At 38.5% G+C, this 25500-nt stretch overlaps 1 protein-coding gene across 3 annotated transcripts in view; it reads right to left on the reverse strand.

Annotated features, from left to right (window-relative positions):
• LOC120312436 (acyl-CoA (8-3)-desaturase-like) overlaps positions 1-24649 on the reverse strand; it is a 29860-nt gene extending 5211 nt beyond the window's left edge. For 2 of the 3 annotated variants that reach the window (XR_005557895.1, XM_039353160.1), the window contains exons 1-8: positions 24333-24648; positions 13759-13869; positions 10662-10859; positions 5864-5965; positions 4441-4569; positions 3707-3767; positions 1482-1555; positions 462-559 (exon numbers count right to left, since the gene is read on the reverse strand). Coding sequence is in view for 2 of the 3 variants with exons in the window: in XM_039353160.1 (XP_039209094.1) it covers positions 462-559; positions 1482-1555; positions 3707-3767; positions 4441-4569; positions 5864-5965; positions 10662-10859; positions 13759-13869; positions 24333-24575 (1016 nt within the window). In the remaining variant the exon portion in view is untranslated. Of the gene's footprint in view, positions 1-461; positions 560-1481; positions 1556-3706; positions 3768-4440; positions 4570-5863; positions 5966-10661; positions 10860-13758; positions 13870-24332 lie in introns of all 3 variants that reach the window. The other variant, XM_039353161.1, reaches the window with a different exon arrangement.
• Positions 24650-25500: the final 851 nt, after the last annotated feature.

Here is a 25500-nt window from a genome sequence, read left to right on the forward strand (position 1 = left end):
TCACATATGCAGATTGTAAAAAAAATGTATGCTGCTGATGAATGCATGTGCACCAGTCTTCAACAGGGAGAAAATGAGTGTGTGTGTCCTAAAAATAGGGGGGATGTTTTGGGGTTAGTTCAGAACAGCCTTTCACAGCCTGGGCACTCAACTCAACTCCCAGAATTCCCTAGCCAACAAAGCCATTACTGCCAATGGTAGAACTGAAGTCACACATATGGAAGTGGGCAAGTTTGGGAAAGGATAATCTAGAGCAGGGGTCTTCAGACTTGGCCCTTTTATGACTTGTGGACTTCAACTCCCAGAATTCCTCAGCCAGGCACGCTGGCTGAGGAATTCTGGGAGTTGAAGTCCACAAGTCATAAAAGAGCCAAATTTGAAGACCCCTGATCTAGAGAATAGTCAGGGTCTGTGAAGGAATGGTAAACACAAAGAAAAATAGTACATATGATGAACAGTACTTCAAAAGAAGAAGGTATCCCAGAACACCCTTGAATCCCATTATGGGGTAGAAGGCAATAAAGAATCGGATAAAATATGCAAAAGTCCATGCCATTTCCTGCAGAAGAGAAGAAAAGGAACAGACATTAGAATAGCATCTTCCCTTGTTCCAAGTAGGGTTAGGGTTAGGGTCAACCTGATGTGACTTTCAGTTGACATGACTTCACCATCACAAAATCTACTGACCACCTGAAAACAAGCAGAAGAACATCAACAATGCCATCCCTAAACTCTGCTGAAGATGTTACCTACCCTGGTAATGAAACGTTCAGAAACCAGCCCACAAGCTCAGAGAATGAACCTCCACCCTTGTTATTTTCAGTAACTGATATGTTTATGTGATATCAGGTGAAAATGTAGAGTTTTTTTTAGCTTTGGTTATGTCACAAAATTTCAGCCATTTTTAATTAGGGTGCTTGTCAATAGTGCATGGCAGATCCCCACTTTAAAATACGGCTGGAAAAGTCTCTTTTTCCATCACCTCTATTAGAAAAAAAATAAGTCCAACCCGATTTCCAATCCCTCTAGATTGTTTTTAAAAAGAAAAATGAACCATAACTTTACTTTTGTGTTCAAGCCACCATAAATAATTCCTGAATCAAAGCCCTCAAAATCACTACTTGAGAAAACTGGATTGTAATTCTTGTACATTCTTAGTTCAACCGATGTCATTGTCCAACTCTATGCCTCCATCTTTCCCTATGCCTTCTACATGTTTGTTTCCTTAGACAAAAATTTAATGTCTTCTTCATAAAAGGCCTTTTGATAGCCAGCAATAGTTCATCTGGAAGCACTTTAGAATTGGATGGCATTGATTTTCCTATTAACAATATCCCCGTGTCAGTTTTTATATGGTCCTAAAATGGTTTAGCTTTTTCATTCCCTCTTAAGGAAATAAAATTCTAAACCTAGAAAGTTACCACGGGGGAGGGGGGAATCTCAGTATTTTAATATTTGGTATGGATTATTTGTATACTCACCCTCCAGAGTTTGCGCTGGAATATAAAGTACAATGAGTAAACATGAAAAACTGGCCCTATAAGCAGTGGCAATGCTGTAGAAGGAAACAAGATGCATATAGCCATTAATTGTTCTTTTCAAACACAGAGGAGATATATAGAAACAGGAAGTATCAACCACACTCCTCAAATGTTTTGTATTTAACATTTTGGAAACATTATCATTGTATTTGGGAATCTCATCATAAACCAAACCCCAAAATGTGTACATGGCAGACACTGCCTGAATTGTGCCACTCAAATTGTGTTGACTCCATTAGAACCAATTGACTAAAATACACTTGAATGAATGAAAAGAATCTCTTGTTATTCCTGGTGATAAGTGGACAATACTATCTTAATCTACTCAGGTTTATTTAGAAGAAAGCCCTGGTAAATCTAGTGAGACCTGCTTTTAAGTTTATGTATTCATTTATAAAGGGCACAGCTGTCCATCTTGTAAAACATAGCTCTGAGAAATTTATAAAAATATAAAACCTAAAGCAAGAGACAGGGCAAGCCACTATTAGTATATATAAAGAGAGCAAACCCCACTACTTTCTAGCACTGATGATGTTACCTAACTGGGTAATGAAATGTCTGCAAGAAAACTACCAACCTCAGAGAGCATCAAGGACCCCACAGTTCCAACCTGAGCTACAAATATTCTCTTCTATTGGAATCAGCTAAATAAAAGGTGATTTTCCTGCAAGGCGGGGGGGGGGGGGATAGTCAAAGGAAAAGAAGCATAGAGGCACAATAAGAAAAGTTGCAAGTGCTCTAGTTGCTGGCCAAAATCAGAGAAGAAAAAAAGGAGAAGAAATTCTAGAGAGAGGAATTAAGGGAGAACAATGTTTGTAAGAAGAAAACATTGTTATACAATATTACTATCGAGTCTGGTAATAAAGTATAATAATTGCAATCATTATAATAACTGTAATTAATGTAACAGTATAGAAATAGCAATAGAATAAAATATAAAATAGAGGCAATAGAAACACACAGATAAACTTGTAAGTTTCACATTTCACTTTTATATCTTGGATTTCTTTCAAAAATAAAATATCTCCCTAACCCTTATAGGAAAATATTTTAAAGAAAAAAAACCCCACTTGTTCAGAGTCCAGGGCTTTTGTGGTTCTTGAGACTCAGACTCAAGAGTCAATTTAATTGGAGACAGGTAAAAAAAAAAAAAGCATATGTCAGAGATCCCCTCTGAACTGCTGTAAGCAATTATCGGTGGTGGCCACTAGCTTGGTTGGCTTCAAAAAAGGGTTGGACCAATTCATGGAAGCCATGAGAACCAATGGCTATTAGCCTGGATGGCAGTCTGCCTGTCTGAAGGGAGGCCAGTGGGTTTTCTTGGTAGGTCATTGTGAGAATGGCCTCCTGAACCTGTTGGGCCAGAGGTGGGATCCAGCAGGCACCATTGATGCTCTTATGAATAAAGTAGTTTCAAAAAGAAAAGCAACTGCTGGCCAAGAGGATGGAGCATCTTTTGCATTATTTTCCAGTCTCTCTTCCATGGCAGCTTTCTTCCTAATTTGATTATGGATAGTCCTCGGTCCTGCCTATAGTTTAGAGCACCAAATAATTGAGCAGCTGCAAGAGAAAGTGTGGTAGCCCCTCCAGCTCTCTTTGCACTGCTTAGGCCTAGCCTGCTTTTGAAGACGTGGACTTAGAATCAGGACGCCTCCATCCACCTTAAATGCACAGTGGTGTCTGTTTGCTCTGAGAAAGAAAAGAATTCCTCCTCATTCTCTGCAATGTTCTGCAGTTGCCGCCACTGCTTTTGTTCTCCCCTCTTCCTCCTCTTTATCTTATTACTAATAAGACTGCAAAGAATATAAATTCTTTCCTTCTCCACCATTCAGTCAGAATAGAAAAAGCTTCTTGGGTGAGAAGTGAAATGTCTTCAGGGGAAAACAAAGTCCAGTTGCCTTTTGAAAAAGCACCTTTGTGACAACCAGGAGCTGCATGACTGAAAATCGCCATAGACACTTATCACTAATACGTAATAAGAGTTGTTATTAATCTGCACTGGGCTGGGCATTATGTAGAATGCATATATAATCTGTCCATTAGCTCATGGTGGAAAAGATAAGAGTCCAAAGATAATCCACAACTTTTTTGTGAAAGTTGTTTTTTTACACAAAAAAACTTTCATTTACACTTAGTTAGAGGTAGGGGAAAAATCAGATACTCACTAAAGAAAAAATATTTGTGCTGATAGTTATAAGGCATGTATTTCTTTTTCTGCAAACCGAACTGTAAAAGAAAGAAAGCCATGAAAAAACAAATAACTTTCACTAGATAATGATACTTTAAGGCTCCATTTTTATAACATCTTTTTCAGCTGCTCTGTGAAATAAATACTCAAGCAAGAAAAAGAGAAGAAAAGTGAGATGCACACAACTGTCACAATAATAGATTGTAATTGTGGTAGTTAGAGTAGATTGTAGTCTTTATTTTCAAAGTTTCGAGATGCAGATACACACAGCAGAGTGAGGTAGCTTTTGAGCTAAGTCCTACAATATAAATACGGAAAGAGCATTCTTAATTTTATATTTTTTAGCCAGGACAGGAAGTTTTTTGGTAGCAAAAAAACTAGATAAACTTTTACTAATCTTTCCATTAATAGAAGGCCCCAAAGAAAAGCATTACTGATGGACCAGGATCTTCTGAGTTCAAAGTGCTCCATTGTCCCAATATCAGCTCTTCAGCCCCACCATCCTATCTCTGGCACAATTAATGTGCTGACAGGTGTCAGTAGGGGTGAATTAACAACAAAAAGGGAATCCAGAATCTTAGCTAAAGAGGCAACTTCTTCATTTTGAGATTTTTACTGACCCCCACATCCTTAACAATCAGAGATTTGTGGCTAAATAGGTTCTGTTCTGATCTGAAAGGCCAGGGTTCAGTAAAATCTGTTGCTTCTTACCTCCAAAGAAAGAGGTTCCCCTAATGAAAAAAAAACGGGATGAATAGAAACATCTGGGTCCTTCTGGAAACAGTTGGGTTTAGCATGATGCTGGGAATGGTACAAAGACCACCAATGAGCTGAAAGTCCCTGTAGAGGAAGAATGAAAGAAAGCATTCAGGCACTTTTAAAAGATTACTTGACTATTTACTATAGCACTATTCTGCTTTGAAGAGGCAATATATTATAGAGGACATTCCACTGAACCTTTGAATCAGATTTTCAAATAAGTTTGAGGGGTTGAATCAGCTGACTCCGAATTATCTTGTAGAGGTTCAAAAACAGTTTGAAGATTAAATGCGCTTTTCAGCTTTGAAGAATCTCAAGCATTCGTTGCATATATGGACAAAGCTGGGGGAATTTGAGTACTGTACTGAGTTCTCTGATATTAACTTTAAGTAGGTGGCAAAGGAGTTTTATCACCTTTTCAAACCCTGTCTATCAAAGCCCTGGAAGATGTGCTGCTCTGCCATTTGTGTATTTAGAGAGATTTTTCTGGGGGGAAAAAAACAGAATACAAAATCGAGGACTAAGTTTATTTGTCTCGTTTTTAATGAATCTTGCTCTTCCTTGCCTCCACACCATTTTATCATTATTCTTTTTTGACTCACCTGTAGATTTGTGTCCCTGTTAGATTTGTGTCCAGTATTTTCCTTCCTTATTTATCACTGGCATTTAATCAGGCTTATTGATCAGGGAATTTTATCACCGGGATTTAATCAGGCTTATCTTACAGTTGTACCAAAAGCAGGTGAAGATAACACCTGGTATGCTATTTCTCATCTGATTTCCTTGCTAATGTTGATACAAAGATTTTAATAGTTAAAAATAGTTTGTTATTAAAATCAATCAAGCATAGGCCATAGGCCATGGACTGGTACCAGAGTACGGCCTGTTGGGAATTGGGCCATGTAAGTGGCGAGTGAGCTCGCAAAGCTTCATTTTTGCATGCGGGGAATTAGTTTGCACACGTGAAACCATTCCCTCCCTCCCCACCACCCTGGCCGCCAATGCCATTCTGTGGAGCCAGGAAGGTTGGGAAACACTGTCCTATATGAACCAGGTCTTGTCATCTTCAGATCTTAAATTTGGATTGGCTCTCAGTTAATTTGCATATTCATATTGTTTATTACAAGTGAAATTCCATTCTTGGTCTGCAGTTAGTAATGAGATAGATGAACAAATAGTTCGATTTAATGTAAGAGAGCTTTCTATGTTCGTTTAGTGGGAATGGGAAAATGGGAATCCCATTTGACACATCTGTTATAAATAACACAACACATTTGATACTTACTGATGAAACTTTTTCAGGTGTATTTGCAATATTCCATATTCCTTCTCTTCAATTCTATGGAACATTCTAAGAATAATATAACTTACTTACCTTTAAATGGCACATCACAAATTCATGAAAAAGATGGTTCCATTTTGGAGTGCTGAAGACTGAAAGATGTCCCAAATCATGTTGCAGCCAGCCTGCTTGAGACTAAAAGGAAAGGGTGATACACAACAGAAGGGCCACCTTTTGTCTCACTCTTACATCTCCTGAATTGGAGCTTTCCCACTATATCCAATGGTCTTTGTAATAGCTATGAAAGAATTGCTAGGATAGCTAAAATAAAAGTTCATTCTAGGATTTTTTTTTCAGTCAAAGGTGCAGCCACTCATGACTTCCGGTTCCGGATTGCGGTGACTCTAGCTGTACGAAAAGACTTGTCTCCTCGTCGGCTAGCTTCCCTCCACCGGTAGACCCTTATGCGGGTCGAAAGTTGCCCTGGAGGGTGAGACTTCTGTTGAAGAGGCTTTGCTTGGCTGAGGAGGAGCAGCGGCTCCTCCAGTTGTCCAAACTGTCTCTGAGGGCCGATGGAGAAGATCGGCCATTAAAATGGCTGATCACCCTGCCGCTTCAAACAACAAGTCAAAGAACATCTAAGCTGTAAGAACCCCCGTAGTGAATCCAGGTGAGACTTTTCCTTGCTACTCTCTCTACTCTATCTTGTTTTTTGTGCCTGTAAGAGCCTTGTTGGAATTATTTCCCTGGCTTGAAAAAGCAGCTTCTACATGTTTGGGAAGAAAGGCGTTGTATAAAAATAAAACAAAATTTTAAAGACTATATTTTATTTCTATATTTTTTGGGGTACAGAAATTTTTTTTCTCTTTCTAAGAACTGTACTACCATCTTATGCTGGAAGATTATTTCTTTGTTCACATTATACTTTAAAAGACAGAAAAAAAGGAAATGGTGTCTGGAAAAGATCTTTTTTTTAACCTACTGAGGACATCTAGTGGCGAAAACCTAATACTGCAACTTCTGGCTACTCTTTGAAGATGGAAGACCTGACCTTCAAATTATTTTTGAAGAGAAAAGATAAGCTGTGCAGCTGTGGGAATTGTGGGGGTGGATACTGCCTAACTTTTATTAAATACAGCATCCACAAAAAAGAAAAAAGAGACTCTTTTAATTACTATCAAAATGGAGAAACCTCAGTTACAATTGAACTGTAAACTTATATTGGAAAAAATTTATGAGGCTACTGCAGAAATATGTGCTACAATGAAAGAGTTTACTACAGAATTAAGATCCAGAAATCTCACTTCAAACATTCAAACTGATGTCCAGACTACAGCTGACTATTCTATAAATCAAAATATACTAGAAGAGGAATCAACAGAAATAAAAGAGGAACTTATTCTATCTTATAAACTTTCCATCTGTAACTTTGAGGAACAGAAGAAGCAAAGACTGAGATTTGAAACTACAAAGGAACGATGCTTTAAGGATGAGAGAAATAAATGCCTAATGCAGAGGATGGGACTCCTATCCTTTCAAAGGCCACTGCAAGCAACAAAAATAGATTTACTGGCTGAAAGGGAAGTTTGGTTATGGAAACCTGCCTGGCATAGAAAAAAAGCCAGAATCAGACTGAAAAGAGAAATTTAAAATTGTGTAATGGATTAAAAGGCAATGTTGAATTTATGGACTGTTTTAAGGATTAAGATTTAGAGTTAGAAGAAAGAAAAAGAAATAATATAGGAGGGTGATTATTAGAATAGATATTTTAAATAGATTAAGAATGTACCTTTTGGAATAATAGGTTTATTTTGATGAAAATTATTATGCATTGGAATTGAAAAAATGTCAGCTTTTTAGATTTGCATGGTTTCAATAATTAATTGAGTGTTTTAAATTAGTAAGATGACCTTTCTGTATGATAACATAGATGTGATAAGGCATGACAATCAATTGGATGAAATTTGAATTTTGTTTAATGAATTGAAATGATTTAAGGTTTAATATTACTTTGTTATCTTAAAGAGACTGATCGATTGTGGGATTATATATGTATAGGGTAGATTAATATTTTATTTTAATTAGGATATCTATTGTGTAGCGGAAGAAGAAATAAATGAGATTGGTGATAAAAAGAGGGATGTGAGAGATTAAGAATTAGAATATATTTGGAAGGGATACCTGAATTGATAACTTGTTGATTTAAAGTTAAATTTGATTATGGTAATTGTAAACTGACAAAGTTTTAAAACAGGTTTAGCAGTAATAGAAATTTTAATTAGAAATGGAATATTTTAAATGTATTATGCTATTTGAGGGAAATAGAGAGGGGACAGTGAATGTTTTGAGTTGAGTTGTTTATATATATTTTCACTTTTGAATGTTTGATTACTCAAACACCACGGTGTGTCCTGAGTACTTTTTCTTAAGAATTAAAAAACCAATAAAATGTGTTTTTTAAAAAAGGTGCAGCCACTCAGAGAAACATTCCAAACAGGGTGTGCACAAGAAAGCTTTTCTACAATATAATCATAGATATAAACCATCTTCCACAAACATGATAGACAGTGGGAATCTGCAGCGGGCCCTGGAGGCGGTGAGTGGCCCTGCGGGCAGGTGGGGTGGGGGTGGGGCAGGGGATGGAGCAGAGGGCGGGGCCAGTTTTTGGGCACCTGGTCTCTAAAAGGTTCGCCATCTTTGATATAAACCATCTTCCACAAACGTGGTAGATAGTGGGAAGACATGGTTGTTTTTTTAATGATCTATTCCTATTCGTGTTCCATCAAGAGCCGTGGTGGCACAGTAGTTAGAATGCAGTAGTGCAGGCTACTTCTGCTGATTGCCAGCTACCAGCAGTTCAGCAGTTCGAGTCTCTCCGGCTCAAGGTTGACTCAGTCTTCCATCCTTCTTAGGTCGGTAAAATGAGGACCCAGATTGTTGGGGGCAATATGCTGACTCAGTAAACAGCTTAGAGAAGGCTGTAAAGGACTGTGAAGCGGTATATAAATCTAAGTGCTATGGCTATTGCTCTTACTGTTCTTCAGAATGGGAGATTTGAGATATAAGGTGAGATGGACCCAATATCCTTCTTTTCTAACAAATCATTTGTTGAGCAGGCCCCTCCCCCATGATGGCATGCTTAATAGATGAAAATTCTTTTCTCCCACCAACGAACAGCTGATTTTGACACCACAGCTGTTTTTTTTTTTTTTTTTTTTTTTTTTTGTAGCTTTGCCCTCCATTCTTTCAACGTGAGACTAGGAAGGACCCAAGAAGAACTTAGGACGATTGTGCACCAATGGAGAACAGGGAGTCTGGATATCTTCAATTCTTGGTAAGGTGTGATCAGAAGGTCTGGTCTCTTCCCACATTTTCCCTTTAGTTGCTCATTTTTCTTAAGTATGCCTGGTTTTAATTGCAATTTTTGAAGCTTCACAACCTCTTGATTTATGACTAGTTGATTTCTGACCTATTTTATAACTCCTTGTTGGACTTTTAGAATTTTTTTTCCTGTTCTTTCATTGCTTATTATCAAATTTTAAACTATTTGTTTTTAACCATAAAGAAATTGTGGTGGGACTTACATTTACACAGGATGATACTATAAATTTTGTTCCTTCTAGCATTTTTCTTTTTCTTTTCTTTTTCTTTTTAAAAATAGTGATATTTATCTCTTAAATTTTGATGGGAAAATTTCCCTTTCTTTAAGGGGGGGTAGGAGACCCTTTCCCTGTGGAAGCTGTTATGATTTATTTGCTTCTCCTGTCCTTGAAAATAAAAGTGTTTCTCATGCCTTTAAAAGGAGACAAAATAGTTTGGGAAGCAACTGAAAAAGAATGTTCTCCAACTTACAGGCTTTATTTGAAAATATAAACAAAAAAATTGATGAGTCAGTAACAGTTTGGCAAAGTCAAGATGATATCCAAAGACAGGAAATAATAGCTGAACCGGATTTCCAATTTGAGGAATTGGAATCTGATCTGTTGCTGTGTGTGAAAAAGAAAGTGTTTGGTTTGAAAAATATAGAATTTCCAGAAAAGATTGAAAATAATTGGAATATAAGAAATTCTGAGATAATGGATACGATGAAAGATGGACTGGACTTTCTTGGCAAGAAGAATGTTGTGTTGTCAAAGAGAATTATTCAACAATGGATGTTGCAGAATTATTTACAATTATTAACTTTGAAAGTGAGATGTAATTGTTGGGAAAGTTCCCAATTAAAAACCCAAGCAAAGGTTTCATCAAAGAAAGGTATTTGATCCTGGGCTCAGAGATAACGATTGGAGCAATTTATGGTAAATAAGAAACTGTGTAGACTTTCTATGAGTAAATTACAACAATAGACTGTTAATAGAGTGCTTTGAACATTAATTTTGCTTAACCTGTTTACTATTTTTTCTTTCATATATGTAAGGTATGACAGGTCAGCTGGGTTGCAAATAGATGTACAAGCTTATAAATTTTGGACCTGCTTTGAAAGTGGGGGAAGCTATTTTTGTTGCAATAGTTTTGTCAGTGTTTAACCATAATATGTGTTTTTATCCTTTTTTAAAAATTCCTATTTTTTTCAATGTTTTTGTTTAGTTTTGTCACTGTTTATTTTATTTTTTTTGTATTTTAACCTTTTGAATAAAATAAAATTGTTGGCAGATTCATTTGTTGGGCAAAATAAAAGTAGTTTTTTCTCTAACTGAATTGCTTAGTCTTCCTCAACCTTCGTTCTTCCAAACAGTTCAGAGGAAACTTCTGAAGGCTAATATCAATGGAATAGGCGTTATTTTCCTTACAGAGAATTTTTTTTTTAAATTTAGTTAAGAGATCTTGTGCTGTAGGAATCCTATCTAATGAGAAATTTAATTTTGTCTAAAAATAAAACCAAGCAAATTACCTGTGCAAGGGTCAAACAAAGTGTCGCAAGAAGAAAAGGTGTTATAGATGTCCCAAAATACCACATCACAAACCAGCCAGCAGCATCCAGCAGTAAAATATGCAGAAACATCAGGAAAAAGAAGAATTGGTTTGGCTTGAAGAGTCCCATCTTTTCAACAGTGGACACCAGCTCCCGAAAATCTTCTACTAATAATTTCTATGGGAAAAAAACGCAACAAATTTGCAGGTATTTTGACTCCATGAATCCTGTATAGCTAGCCAGTGACCCCAACAGTTAACATCAAGAACTCTTGGTGGAATTGCCGTCTGAACTATCCTTTTCCTGCCAAAATTTTTATAGAGGAATTAAGAGGAAACTGCTAGACAATTTACAAGCCACTTTGGGGACATATGGATCATCATTCATCATTCAATTAATGGCCATTCAAAGTGACTTATGACCATGTTTCACACTTAGGATTGTTGCAGCATCCCCCTTGGTCATGTGATCAAAATTTAGAAACTTGGCAACTGGCTCATATTCATGATGGTTGCAATGTCCCGGGGATCATGTGATCACTTTTTGCAACTTTCGGTCAAGGAAAGTCAATGGGGAAGCCAGATTCACTTAACAACCGTGTTACTAATTTAACAACTGCAGTGATTAACTTAACAACCGTGGCAAGAAAGATTGTAAAACGGAGCAAAATTCACTTAACAACTATCTAGCTTAGAAACAGAAATGTTGGTCTCAGTTGTGGTCATAAACCAAGGTCTACGTGTAATGGAGAAACTGACACACACAGAGAAAGAAATAACTGGTGATAACTGGGTTTTCTTGCCTAAATGTAGAACCTTACTTTTTTCACCAATGAAATTCAATGGTAAAAAAAGTAAGGTTCTACATTTAGGCAAGAAAAACTAAATACACAGGTATAGTATAGGGGGTACCTTGCTCAATAGTAGCAACTGTGAGAGGGATCTTGGAGTCCTAGTAGACAATCACTTAAATATGAGCCAGCAATGTGCTGCAGCTGCCAAAAAAGCCAACACAGCTGCATTAACAGAGGGATAGAATCAAGATCATGTGAAGTGTTAATACCACTTTACAATGCCTTGGTAAGGCCATACTTGAAATACTGCATCCAGTTTTGGTCACCATGATGTAAAAAAGATGTTGACACATTAGAAAGAGTACAGAGAAGAAGAGCAGCAAAGATGATCATGGGACATATATTTATTGTAGTATATATTTGTTCATTAAATTCATTTATAGAGTGCATTTGTAATATATTCCAAATTCACTTAAATGTAGTATTTTATTACTGTTATAAAATATGTAGTTAATATGGATTATTAATTAATATTAAATATTTATTATTAAATAGTTATAAAACTGTTACTGGTGGATAGTACCATCTATGAATCCACTATATTATTTATTTCCTATATTACTACTTTCATCAGAGTCACATCATTTGATGCCCATTGGCCAGATGTCCCACCACAGGCCATCCACAGGTATGATCAGTGCTGTTTCATTGCTCTGCCCAGGCCTGAAACCTGACTGAAAAGGATCCAGATAAACCATTTTCTCCAGACTTTCTGAGGCTGCTGTCAAGCTCCATGGGGCTTGCCATTCACAGGTGTGTGTGTGGGGGGTGACACGGGACACAACCCGCAGCTGCCAGCCGCCGCTCCAACACCGGATGCCGCCACGGATCCGGGAAGTCGCCAATGCTGCCCCAGGCACCAGAACGGGCCCGTAGGCCGTCAGGTACGGCCCTCTATCTCCCCCTCCGTTTGTACCTCAACGGCCTGCCATTCCCGGAGCGGGAAACCCACTGTCGCTGATGGAACCGCTGGGCTGGGGGGGGGGCAGCCAGTTGCCAACAAACCTCCAGGAAAGCCGCTGTTGACTGATGAATGCTGCAGGAAGCCAGCGAAGCCCGCGGCCATTAGTGGAGCAGCTGAGTGGCGTGGCCAATTGCTGCCTGTCACAGAGGGCCGCGGGAGGCCTCCGGCAGTCGAGGAAAGGGTGTTGAGCCGCAGAGGCCTGGAAGACGCTGGAAACATGAAGCCGAACCTGGGCGGCTGAGTTGAGAGACAGCAGGGCGGGACTACTCCAGGGGAAAGGCGTGGCCAGACAGAAGAGACTTTTATGGCTGTTGGGCGGATGGTGGTTAGCAGCTGGGGATGGGGTTATGGGGCATGGCACAGTTATATAAGGCACTGGGAGCAATCCACTCCCAGTGCTGACTTTTTGTTTCTTAAGGAATAAAACCTTGCTTGCACCTTGTACCTGCGTTCCTGGCTTTTGTTCTCCTGGATGACAACGGATGGCATGATAGCTGCATTGCAACCACCTGCTTAATAATTTTAAGGCTGGGATTGATTAGGTAGAGGCTGAGGAAGGCAACCTGAAAGAACCGGGTTTACTTACCCAACCTTATTGCCCAGCTGCATTTTTAAAAGTACCTTAGATCTTGTTTGGCAAAATCAGATGGAAGATCATCTGATGTGACATGAAATGAGTTAACTCTGCATCCGGAGCATGAAGAGGAGAAAACTGTGTACATTGGATGCTACCTGGATATGACGTTGAGATGACAGAAGCCTCATCTTGTGGAGTTATTTGGGCTCAGATTGAATCTGTGGAGCCTAAAGAAGCAAACAGGGTTCTCTCCGTGTTATTGTCACTGGTGGATCCAAGTCCTGCTTGCTTAGTGGAAGCAGACAGGGGGATGAGAGGAAGCTGAGTGTGAGTGGTAGTGAAGATATCCTTCAGATGTATTTGGGGAGGATCAAGTGGGGCTTCAGGGCAATGAGGTGGAGAGTGGAAGGGAATGAAATGGCAGATATGAAGATCACTTCATAATTAAAAGTCTGCTGAAGGAAATGGACTTTTACTGTTTTTATAAATGCCAAGAGATTGGGGTGAAGTACAAGGGCAATGCAGAAAGATTGAGGAATACCTTATAAAAATTTCTTTGTTGACCTTAATAGCAGATCAGTTTTAATGACAAAAGTGATCTTTGAGTCAAGCCTTATAATATTTAAGGCTTTGCATTTTAACACCATAAGCCACTACCTCAATTTTCTGTCTCCAAACTTACATTTTTACTAGGTTCAAAGCTGGGCTGATCAGATGCCAATTCCCCAATCAAAAGTGACGCCATGTGCTTCCTTACTAGAGTCTTGTCAACATGAAAGGCTGTGAAAGGATCCTAAAGCATAAAGAAAAAAGAAAGAAAAAATATTATAATAAAGAACCAGTTTAAAGGCAACCTGGAAGAAACATGTTTAGCCTAAGTGATTATACTTGATTCTTACTTTTCTTCTTTCCAATTCAAGGCATCACAGACATAATTCCCAGGAGGTGTTTGACCCAGGATGAAATTATTTTCCTTCAAGAACTCTTTAAAAGTGAGCTTCAATGTGCTGTCAAGCAAATACCAAAAAGGATCTTTTGTGTATTATGGGCAATTTCAATACAAAACTAGCCCAAGGAGAAGTTGCAAGAATAGTAGGTAAATTTGGGCTGGGAGAATGGAATGAAGCTGATGATTGCCTAGTGCAATTTTGCCAGGAAAACCATCTCAGCATAATGAACACACGGTTTATTCAACACAAGCAACATTTATATAAATGGACAGCACCAAATGGACAACATTCGAAATCAGATAGACACCGGAAAAGTTCAGTTGCATCTGTTAAAACACTTCCTGGGGCTGATTGTAGCTGGTTGTAGCTTAGACCATCAGCTATTAGTGGCTAAACTGAAGCTCAAATTCTGCAAGGTGAAAAAAAGATATTTCACAGCCTGTGTCAAGAGACATGGACTACATGTTAATGGCCTCAGGACTGGAAAAAAAATATGTTTTAATCCCACTAGTAAAGAAAGGTGATGCCAGCGACTGCTCCAACTATCGCAAGATTGCACTGATTTCTCATGCCAGCAAAAATCATAAACAGAGTCTACAGAATGTCATTGATCAAGAATTACCTATCCTATCCTATCCTATCCTATCCGATCCTATCCTATCCTATCCTATCCTATCCTATCCTATCCTAAAGTTGCATCTCTTGGTCATTCATCTTTCTTCCAATTTCTTGAGTAATTTGTTCCTCTTGCTCTTCTCTTGTGACATCCTTAGAACATAGTTGATCTAAAAAGTGAAATATTATGTTTAAATACTTTTTCTAAAATAACTTTTGCCTCTCTGACTCACTTAGATACCTGGTGCTGCTTCATCTTCTTTTATTCTTTAGCTCCCTCTTGTGGTCAAAGAATAAATCCTTAAAAATAGTTTTTGTGGATCAGTAGTCATGCTTATTTTGAAGAGTTTTGCGACAGTAGAAATAACTGTCCCTGAGTTTTTTTAGTTTCTTCAGTCTCTGAATGATCTCAGCTTGTTCCCATGGATAAGACTAACAACAGATGCCATTCAGCTTTCATCCTCATTTCATCTTGTGCATATTTTTCTTTGCTTTTCCTCTCAATTCTTTAATATATTGAACTTTTCTGCAACAGCTTGTCCAGTCTTTGTTTGTCAGGAATAAATCCTTGAGAGTGCCTTAATCAGGGTATTTTGTTTTTTAAAAAATGAATAAAAAGTCCTGCTGATGACTTAGCCTGGTAACGAAACGTTTGGGAGCTAAATGGCAAGCTCAGAGAGCAAACCATTGCCAAAATCTAAAACCTGAGCTACAAGTATTATCTATTATTTCAATGAATAAAAATGTATAAATAGGTTTTTAAAAAAACCCTTAACTTCATTACAGCAGTTCAACAACTTTATTTGCTCTAAGATGAAGAAAAAAAAAAAGAGTCTGTGCTGATCAGAGAGAGTGTTTAACTCAGGGTTTCCTGAGTGATCAATACTGATCCACCAGTGTTGATGGCATTATCCAAGGGGTTGGAGTCATTGTTATTATTGGTGGTATATTAGTTAGAGTAGTATTTATTAAATTAGTTTCCTACAACAAATGTTTTGGGAATTAATGAGTAATCTGAAACTGCATGAAGGGGGTGATGGGCTGAAGAGTCTGGGGACTCCTGATTTAACTAAAAATCCAGAAAAAAAAGCCTGGTAACGAGATTACACTCCTGTGTCATTCCATGAGGTTTAACTGTGGAGTACAATCATTTCATTTGTCACCGTCAAAGCAACTAGTTTCGTCATGATCCTCAGCTTCTATCAATTACTGTATAAATCTGGTAAAAAAACCCCTGCAATTCTGTTCATATTTATTCCAATAATCTTGGAATAAAATATATTTGATATGCATAGAATTGGATTTTTATTATTCATAATTTTAATTAGTTAAATGAAAAATTGTATATAATCAACAGCCTTTTTCTTTATCCTTAACTGTCCAGAAAATTAGTTATAGTTCCATCAAAAAAAAAAAAAAACCTTCCCAAAATGTAGACCAAACCTCAGCATAACCAGTGGAAGAAATGTGCTTTGGCTGCTCTAAAATTCAACAGAAAATCAGAAGGGAAAGATTGTTTGTTATATATGATAGATTGATTGCTATTGTTTATTTCTTTAAAGAAGAGAGGCAAGGGCAAAAAAGGAAAAATGTTGTATTTTATTTTGCAATTCTCCAGATTCAATCATATTAAGGATATCTTTACACAAACAACTATAACCTGACACTTAATATAGTACAGAACTATGTTCAATTTGAAAGAGGCCTTAGCTGGATGGCAGGTTCGTTCTTTGTCTTCTCCCAACAGAGCTGGATATCCTTTATGAAGCTGCAGGGAGCAGCTGTCAGTTAGTGTTGATGAGCAGGGAAGCAGGGTCCATTGAGATGATAACACCAACTCTCAGTATCTCAGTTCTGATCACACTGGATGGATCCCGGAAGTTGTGGAATTCTGGAAGGCTTTAAATTGCTCATCCCTAAAGTAGAATATTCTGTACTAGTTAGATTAATAGTGAGACTTGGCATGGCAGTTTGCAGTGGGTATGCAAATAATGTTGATTGCTGCCTTGAGTTAGCATGGCTTGCAATGGAATCAAAGATGGACAGTTATGTGAATTTGGCTGTATATGAAAGAGAATAAAAGACTTTTGTTATTGAATTCCGGTTTGGTGGGTGATAAGACGGGTGGAAGAAGCCAGGGCTCCGGCTTCCCAGCCCGGTTTTGTTCTGCCTGGCGACCCCAAAGGGTCAGAAAGTTGCTCTGGAGGGGTAACGAAGGAGGGATGTTTCTTCAGTCCGCCTGGTGGTCGGTCCAGGCGGACTGAAGAAACCATCTGAAAGGATGGAGGAAAGGCTGCCGGGTGAGCCCAGGCAGCCCAAGTCATCACTAGCCAGAAGAAAAGCGAGGAGCCATGGTGCTCCGCCAAAGAGCTGACTGTCAACAGCGTGCTGAAACTAGGTGAGCCAGTTCTTTTTCCTTTCCTTTTGGATTTAAAAACGTTGATCCCCTGACTGGGAAGAGCTAAAAAGTAAAAAACCCCAGAAGGACTAAGATTTAAAGGCGGTGAGCAACTACAAAGGGGGAAGATTTTTAAGGAATACAAAAGAATTTTCAAAAATTGAACACAGATTGATTTAAAGAAAGACCATTTAATCTACAAGAGGTGGAAAAAGGTTTTAGGTGTAATTTCAAAGGTAAATAACGTATAAAGAAGTTTAAAAGAAAAACTTTGTAACAATCTTTTAAAACCAGATATTGATAAAACAGTGTATGAGGACATCTAGTGGTGAAAGAAAAAATACAGTATTATTAAATAATAAAGGAATTTGAAAATATTTGACCTTGAGACAACACCTGGTGTAAACAAAGTGCCTTGTGTGAGTTTACAAGTGAAAAGACTTCGTATAACTATATTTCTTGACTCTGGATATAACTAAAATAGGAATTACTTGGAGACAGTGAACGTTTTACATCGGAGACTCGATTGGAGGAGTTGATTTGGTCTAAAGTATTGGCCCAGGTTTTTTGGGTTGGATTTTAGCCTAAGATAGTTGGCTTTTTTCTTTTTTCTTGCTGCATTTTGTTTTTTCTCCTTGAGATATTGGATTTAGCCTAAAGTAGTTGGCTCCTTTTACAGTTTGGATTTTACCTTAAGATAGTTGGCTGGAAAGATGAGTACATCAAACATCACTAGACTTATGAAAAAACCTCTTCTGCACCCTCTGTTGGAACACCTAGTCCAACAACCCAGGGATCCATTGAAACAATCTTGCAGCATGAGAAAATAAGCACCACCCAAAATGAGATGCCAACTATATTAAAATTGATTCAAGAATCAATGCGAAAAAACTATGAAGAGACAAAAAGTAACTCTGATAAATTAAGCAAAGAAATCTTGGCTATAAAGACACAATTTGAAGTTCACCACCAAATGATTGTCAAGAGTGAACAAAGAATTCAGAAAATGGAAAATAAATCAGATGATATTGATAAAAAAGGAAATATTATTGCAAGAAAATGAAAAATTAGAACAAGCAAACCAAAATCTAGAAGGAGCGGTGGCGACCTTAGAAATGGAGAAGGTGGAACACTACTTAAGATTCCAAAATATCCCTGAAGATAGAGAAGAAAACATAGCAGTTGTGATTACTGAGCTTCTGGCAGAGGCTTTGAAAGCAGACAGAGCAGAGATGCAAATGGAGATAGATGAAATATTTCGAATAAACTCCAGCTACGCGAGGAGATATAAACTACCCAGCGAAGTGCATGTGAGATTTATAAAGAAAACAACAAGAGATGAAATACTGAGAAAAGTTAGAGATGAGCCATTACAATACAAAAACAAAGAAACTGTGGTCCTAAAGCAGATACCCAAGAAAGTAAGAGATACCCGAAGACATTATCATTTCCTAACCAAAAAGCTGATTGCAAAAGGCATAAATTTTAGGTGGTTAATGCCAGAAGGGATTTTAATCAACTGGAATAATACAAGATACCGATTGTCCAATCCCCTGCTCAAGCAGGAGACCCTATACCATTTCAGACATCCAGTCTTTTCTTAAAAACCTCCAGTGATGAAGCACCCACAACAACTGAAGGCAAGCTGTTCCACTGGTTAATTGTCCTCATGGTTAGGAAGTTTCTCCTTAATTCATGGTGGCTTCTCTCCATTCTTATTTTCCATCCATTGTTTCTTGTCTTGCCTTTTGGTACTTTGGAAAATAAGTTGACCCCCCTCTTTTTTGTGGCAGCCCCTCAAATACTGGAATATTGCTATCATGTCACCCCTAGTCCTTCTTTTCTCTAGACTGGCCATTCCCAAATCTTGCAACTGTTCTTCATGTGTTTTTGTCTCCAGGCGCTTGATCATCTTAGTGACTCTGGCTGCATGATCGAACCCCAGTCTGTTTTACATACATAGTGATTCATGTAAAAAGGGGCAGGGTTTTGATTATGCTGTCCTGACTGTCATCTTGATTCTTTTGACATTCCCCCAGATACCTCTCTTCCTCACCCCCCCAATTTTTTTTTTTCAAGGAATATTTCAGCCAGTCATCTCTCAAAAATTCCTTTTCATGCAGAAGATTTTTACCTTCACACATTTCACTGCTGCCCTGTTGAAAGGAAAGATGCATATGTGAAGATGACACATACAAATTGCAAGATGATCACTAATCCTTTTACAGGCTTACTTCCAGTTGCACCATCGTTCTTAAAATATTAAGTTGTCATTAAGATGATAAACGTGAGGGGGGAAAAGCATTGAGAAGCATTGAGTGCAACAAACAGGCATCCCACCACACAGCAAAAATCACAGCCCCCTACAAGAAACCAGACCACATTTCAAGAACAGCCATCCATCCAAACAACCCAAAACCAGACCATGACTCAGACTTTCTGATGATATTCAATATATAATTGCTTATAATTCCAAAATCTTTTTCACATGTATTATCTACCTGGGTTTTTGATTTCTGTTTTCTAAATGAAACATTTGCATTTGTTTCTATTAAATTTCATTCTGGGTTTTTTTCTTCATTCAACTTCTCTAATGTTTTCAAAATCATTATGATTTTATTTCTAATTTCTAGAATATAATTGCCAATTGTGAAACACCTGCAATTGGATAATCATTGCTAGCACCTATTAATTCACATAATGAATAAAGATGATAAAATTTAGAATGATTTGGAAGCCAATTCTGGATTCATCAAATAGATACACTCTTGTGATAGGATTTTTTGCTAAGTATTTGCCTATTACACTTCCAAAATCTACTAAGGAATTATATAATATTAAGAATAACAGAGATTAGTTTAAGAGGAGTTGTTCTTAATGATTCCATACTGGTTTCTTGTCATGTTTGCATTGTCTTTAAGTTATTAACTACTGATTATTTTGCAACTTGTTCTAAACTATTTCTAGCTGACTTTTTTGTAGTTCTATGAAGTCTTCCCTATCCTTTATCTTGACAACAATCATGAAATATTAGCCTTCTCCATTCCTTTCTCCAGGATTTTTCAGAGTCAAGAGACATTGAGTCATGCTATGGTTTACAGAATTGGTCTGGCCTACAAGATCATCCCTGAAGAAGCTACTTCTAGTTCCCCACTGTAAGCAGCAGTGCCAGTTCTGTGATAGAGTTTTTCAGTAGAAATCAGAATGATCATATTTGGGAGGATGTAGAAAACTGAATTGTTCCACAAAGCATTCTATTCTGACTTACCATATTTTATTTGTTTTTTTAAATAAAAGTTTGATTTATCTGATTTTTTTGTGTTTGTGTGTGTGTATGATTATGTTGGTTTCTGTTGTAATTATTTTATTTTAATATTTATCATGAATGGTTTACAGTTTATATATGTAAACTCTCAAGAATTTTACTTGGATAGTGGCATGATACAATTGGAATCAATCAATCAGTTTGACCTGGAGATTCAGTTTCTGCCTTTTCCTTTCAGGAAAATAGATTCTTTAACCTGCTCTTCTGAATTACCCAGTGAAATAAATATCCTCTTCTCTGAAAATTCTGAGCCAAAACAGGAGTTGAGAAAATGTTTTTCCTTTATCTTCTTTCATGCCTGTTCTTTCTTTACTACCTTTATTGAACAATTAATATACAGGTTTTTTTCCCTCTGCAATTCATCTTGAATGTATTATTTTAGAACTAATTCTTATGCTTTGGTCATATCCATTAGTCATTCCTTTCAGGTTAGTGATTAGTACAGGGATCATCCAATGCAGATGAGAGCCCTACATAGAAAAAGAGATGCCAAATGTTCAAGCAGGGTTTAGAAAAGGCTGAGGAACATGAGACATTATAGCTGATGCATGATGGATAATAGAGAAAAAAAATACTAAGACATCAATATATGTTTCTTTTATCATAGAATGGCTTTTAATTTTGTCAATCACATTAAGCTGTTGAATAAGCTTACAAAAATGGGAATCCCAGAATATCTCACTGTTCTTATGAAAAGCTTATATACTAGCAAAGAAGGGTCAACATGAACAGAACAGGCTGGCTCCAGGATGGCAAAGGAGTGCAACAAGGCTATACAGTATACGCTCCCTTATTTATTCAATCTATATGCTGTATATACTATATTGTATATTAAGGGAAACTGATTTGGAAGATCTCCATGGTTGTACAATTGGAGAACAAACATCAAGAATCTGGGCCCGACTGATGACACTATCCTAATAGCTGAAAATGCAGAGGATCTGCAAGCTCTAATAATAAAAGACACGGAGTACAATGAGAAAAAAACGAGACTAAAATAACATATAAAGAAGACCAAATGAATAGAAGAAAGATAGAAGAACCAGCCTTAGAACTGATAATGAAGGCATTGAAGTGTTAGACAGCTTACGTCTTTTAGGATCAACCATCAACAGTACAGGAACAAGCAATAAGAAATCAGCCACAGATTAGTACTTAGTAGAGCAGCCATGAAGGCCTTGGAAAAGTTATTCAAATGCTATGATATGTCTATGTCTATAAATATCAGAATTGTGCAAGATATGATATTTCCTGTGACACTTTATGGAAATGAAAGTTGGGTTTTGAAGAAGCAGGATAAGAAGAGTATTGATGCTTTTGAACTTTAGTATTGGAGAAGACTCCTGAGAATGCCATGGGCAGCCAAGAAAACAAATCGATCGTTCATTGGACCATTAAACCCAGAGTTCTCACTTGAGGACAAATAACCAGGCTAAAGGTATCCTACTTTGAACACTTTATGCAGACTCTGCTCTACGGTGAAGGTTCTAATGTTGGGAAAAGTGGAAGGAACTAGAACAAGGCCAGCAGCAATCTTCCAGTTACATTGGAACATCAGATTAGGGACAGAATGTCATGGAGAAAATCAGTGATTAGATTAAATTGGATTAGAGTATGTTAGAAAGAAGGAATTGAAAAAAAAAAGTCTGTTTCCAAAAGGAAAGGAAGAAATCAAGAAAAAAGTTAAGGAAATGATTGGTCCATTAGTGGGGGAAAATGGCAAGAAGGTGACAAGAAACAGGGAGAAAGCAGAACTATTTAACTCGGTTTTTGCATCTGTCTTTACACAAAGAGAAAAAACAGCCCAACCTATCAAAAACAGTACCATAAAAACAGATTAGAAACACAAGATAAGATAGGCAAGAAAATGGTAAGTGAGCACCTGTCCAGTTCAAAACACCAGGACCAGATGGATTACATCCCAAGATTCTCAAGGGATTTGCAGATGTGATTTCAGAACCACTGAACTATATTTTTCAAAGATCCTGGAGCATTGAGGAACTACCAGAGGACTGGAAAAGAGCTGATGTAGTTCCCATCTTCAGAAAAGGAAAAAAAAAATGGATCCAGGAAATTACAGACTTATCAGCCTGACCTCAATACCTGGGAGGATTCTGGAAAAGATAATCAAACAACGAATCAGCGAACACCTAGAGGCAAACAAAGTCATTACTAACAGCCAACATGCGTTTGTCAAAAACAGATCATGCCAGACAAATCTTATTGCATTCTTTGACCAAGTGACAAAATTAGTGGACCAGAGAAATGCTGTGGATATAATTTACTTGGACTTCAGTGAGGCATTTGATAAAGTAGATCACCACCTACTACTTGATAAGATAGAAAAATGTGGGTTAGACAGCATCACCACCAGATGGATTCGTAGCTGTCTGACCGGCTATAATGAGTGTGTTGTCCTCAATGGAACTGCATCTACATGGAGGGAAGTGTGTAGTAGGGTGCCCCAGGGCTGTTCTGGGCCCAGTGCTCTTCAACATCTTCATCAACGATTTGGACGAGGGAATAGATGGGGAACTCATAAAATTTGCAGACAATACCAAGCTGGCAGGAATAGCCAACACTCCAGAAGATAGGCTTAAGATACAGGAGAATCTGAACAGACTTGAACACTGGGCACTATCTAACAAAATGAAATTCAATGGTGAAAAAAGTAAGGTTCTACATTTAGGCAAGAAAAACCAAATGTACAAGTATAGTAGAGGTCAGGGGTCGGCAACATTAAACACTCAAAGAGCCACTAGGACCCGTTTCTCACAGAAAAGAAAAGATTGGGAACCACAAAACCTTTTTGACATCTAAAATAAAGATAACACTGCATATATCCTTTTTTACCTTTATGTGATGTATGAAAAAACTATGGTGTGTTGCATTTATGAAATCAATGAACTGCTACAAAGAAAACACATTTTTATGCCGGAGAAAGAGGGAAAAAAAAACTTTCTCCTTCATCCCAATAGGTGAAAATAATTTTGTAGCTTATCTACCATCTTTAAATACACCATAATTATCCCCATACCTCATCTCTTAATTAAAAAAATTCAAAATATTTCATTAAATGTTCTTTACTAAAAGTCCAGTAAGGACAACATATATTCATATTCTCTCTCTCTCCCTCTCCCTCTCTCTCTCTCTTTCTTTTCTTCTCTCCCTCCCTCTCTCTCTCTCTCTCTCTCTCTCTTTCTCTTTCTCTCTTTTTTTCTCTCTCTTTCTCTCTCTCTCTCTCTTTCTCCCTCTCTTTCCTCTCTCTCTCTCTCTCTCTCTCTCTCTCTTTCCTCTTCCTGTCTCTCTTTTTCTCTCTCTTTCCTCCTTTCTTTCTCTCTCTCTTTCCTCTTCCTCTCTCTCTCTTTCTCTCTCTCTTTCCTCCCCCTTTCTTTCTCTCTCTCTTTCCTCTTCCTCTCTCTCTCTTTCTCTCTCTCTTTCCTCCCCCTTTCTTTCTCTCTCTCTTTCCTCCCCCTCTCTTTCTCTCTCTCTTTCGTCTCTCTCTCTCTCTCTCTTTCTCTCCCCCCTCCCTCTCTCTTTCTCTCTTTCCTCTCCCTCTCTCTCTCTTTCTTTCTCTCTCTTTCTCTTTCTCTCTTTCTCTCTCTCCCCCCTCTCTCTTTCTCCTTCTCTTTCCACTCCCCCTCCCTCTTTCTCTCTCTCTCTTTCCTCTCCCTCGCTCTCTTTCTCTCCCTCTCTCTTTCTTCTCCCTCTCTCTCTTTCTCTCCCTCTCTCTTTCTCTCTTTCTCTTTCCTCTCTCTCTCTCTCTTTCCTCTCTCTCTCTTTATCATCTCATAGATGGATTTATCCTTACATATATCTTAGTGCAATATAAATGAAATAAGCTAAAAAAGAAGTAACAACAGCAAGAAAAAGGAATCCAGCGTTGACACGAAACGTAAAAAAGATTCACTGCTGCAAGGGATTGGAAACACCCGATTCTCCGTCTCGCCCCCTGCCGCGCGCCTTACCGTGGCGTCCTGCCCTGCGAAGCTTGCGATGGTCCGAGAACCCCCTGGGTGCCTCCTGTAGAAGCGGCTGACGTCATAGACTTTCCTGTCGATCACCAGCCAGCGCTCCTGTGGCGGGTCTCCCTGGCCAGTGCGCAGCCCGATCTCGTCCCAGGTAAACCACCGCGAAGGGCCGGACAGATCGGCCGCGGGATCAGCCTCCCTCCTCTGCCTGACCCCGGTTTCTCCTTGCTGGGAAGCCATCTCCCCCCCGACTGAGGCTTCGGGGAACCTGGCACTGTCCTTTTCAGCACCACCGGGAGGGCGGACTGGGCGGGTCCTGGCAAGGGAGATTCCCCCCTTCTCAGTCTCTGATTGGCCGACAGAGTTTCACTGGCGCAGCTCTCGTGGAGAACAAACGGCGGAGAGGGAGGTGCCGCAAAAGCCAAGTCGGCCGAGCCTGGGAGGTTCGGAATTTCGAGTACGAAAGAGGAGGTGGCGGCTGGCAGCTTTTTTTGCAGTAAGCGGAGCAAACTCCTTTTATTGGTTTCATAGAAATCCCATTTCTTCGCAAGCAAAACGATAAGAATTAAAGTCCCTTCGGTTGATTTCAGTAAACTGGGAAACAAGTTTTGGAGTCTCTCTGTGGAGCCTCTATTTTGACTGATTTCACCAAGAAGCAAGATCTCCCCGTTTCTTTAGCCCCGCAGTCACGGGAGGAAATTCAATCACATGCCAGCCTGCGATTCAGTTTGAAGCTCTTCCCGAATGTCATTGTGCTTACTTTGCATGTTCGCACCACGGATGGAGGATGCGCACACACCTTAGAAAAGTTTGGGACGGAGAAGAGGGACAGAAATCCTCCTGCAGTCCAGATCCATGGGGGAAAGGGTGTCTGTAAAGCTTGACTTCCCCAACTGGTAGTGATGGGGCTGAAATCAGTTGTGCCAGTATTGGTTCATTTTGGAGAATAGGCTGACTTGTGATTCAAAAGATTCAGAGTTGGTTCTTCTCTTTCTGCCTCCTCCTCATCCCTGGAATGTCACAGGTTGAGAATTTCTACCTGCAGCAGAAAAAGGAGAGTGGCACAATCTGAAAAAAGCTTTTCATTTGTCAAAGCATTACAGTGACAAATCTCACGTCCTACTGGTAGTGTTAGTCTGTCATGGGGAACTGGGCGGGAGTGGAT

The sequence above is a fragment of the Crotalus tigris genome, unplaced genomic scaffold (assembly GCF_016545835.1).
Source record: "Crotalus tigris isolate CLP2741 ecotype Arizona unplaced genomic scaffold, ASM1654583v1 scf7180000018504.2861643, whole genome shotgun sequence".
Lineage (NCBI taxonomy): Eukaryota > Metazoa > Chordata > Lepidosauria > Squamata > Viperidae > Crotalus > Crotalus tigris.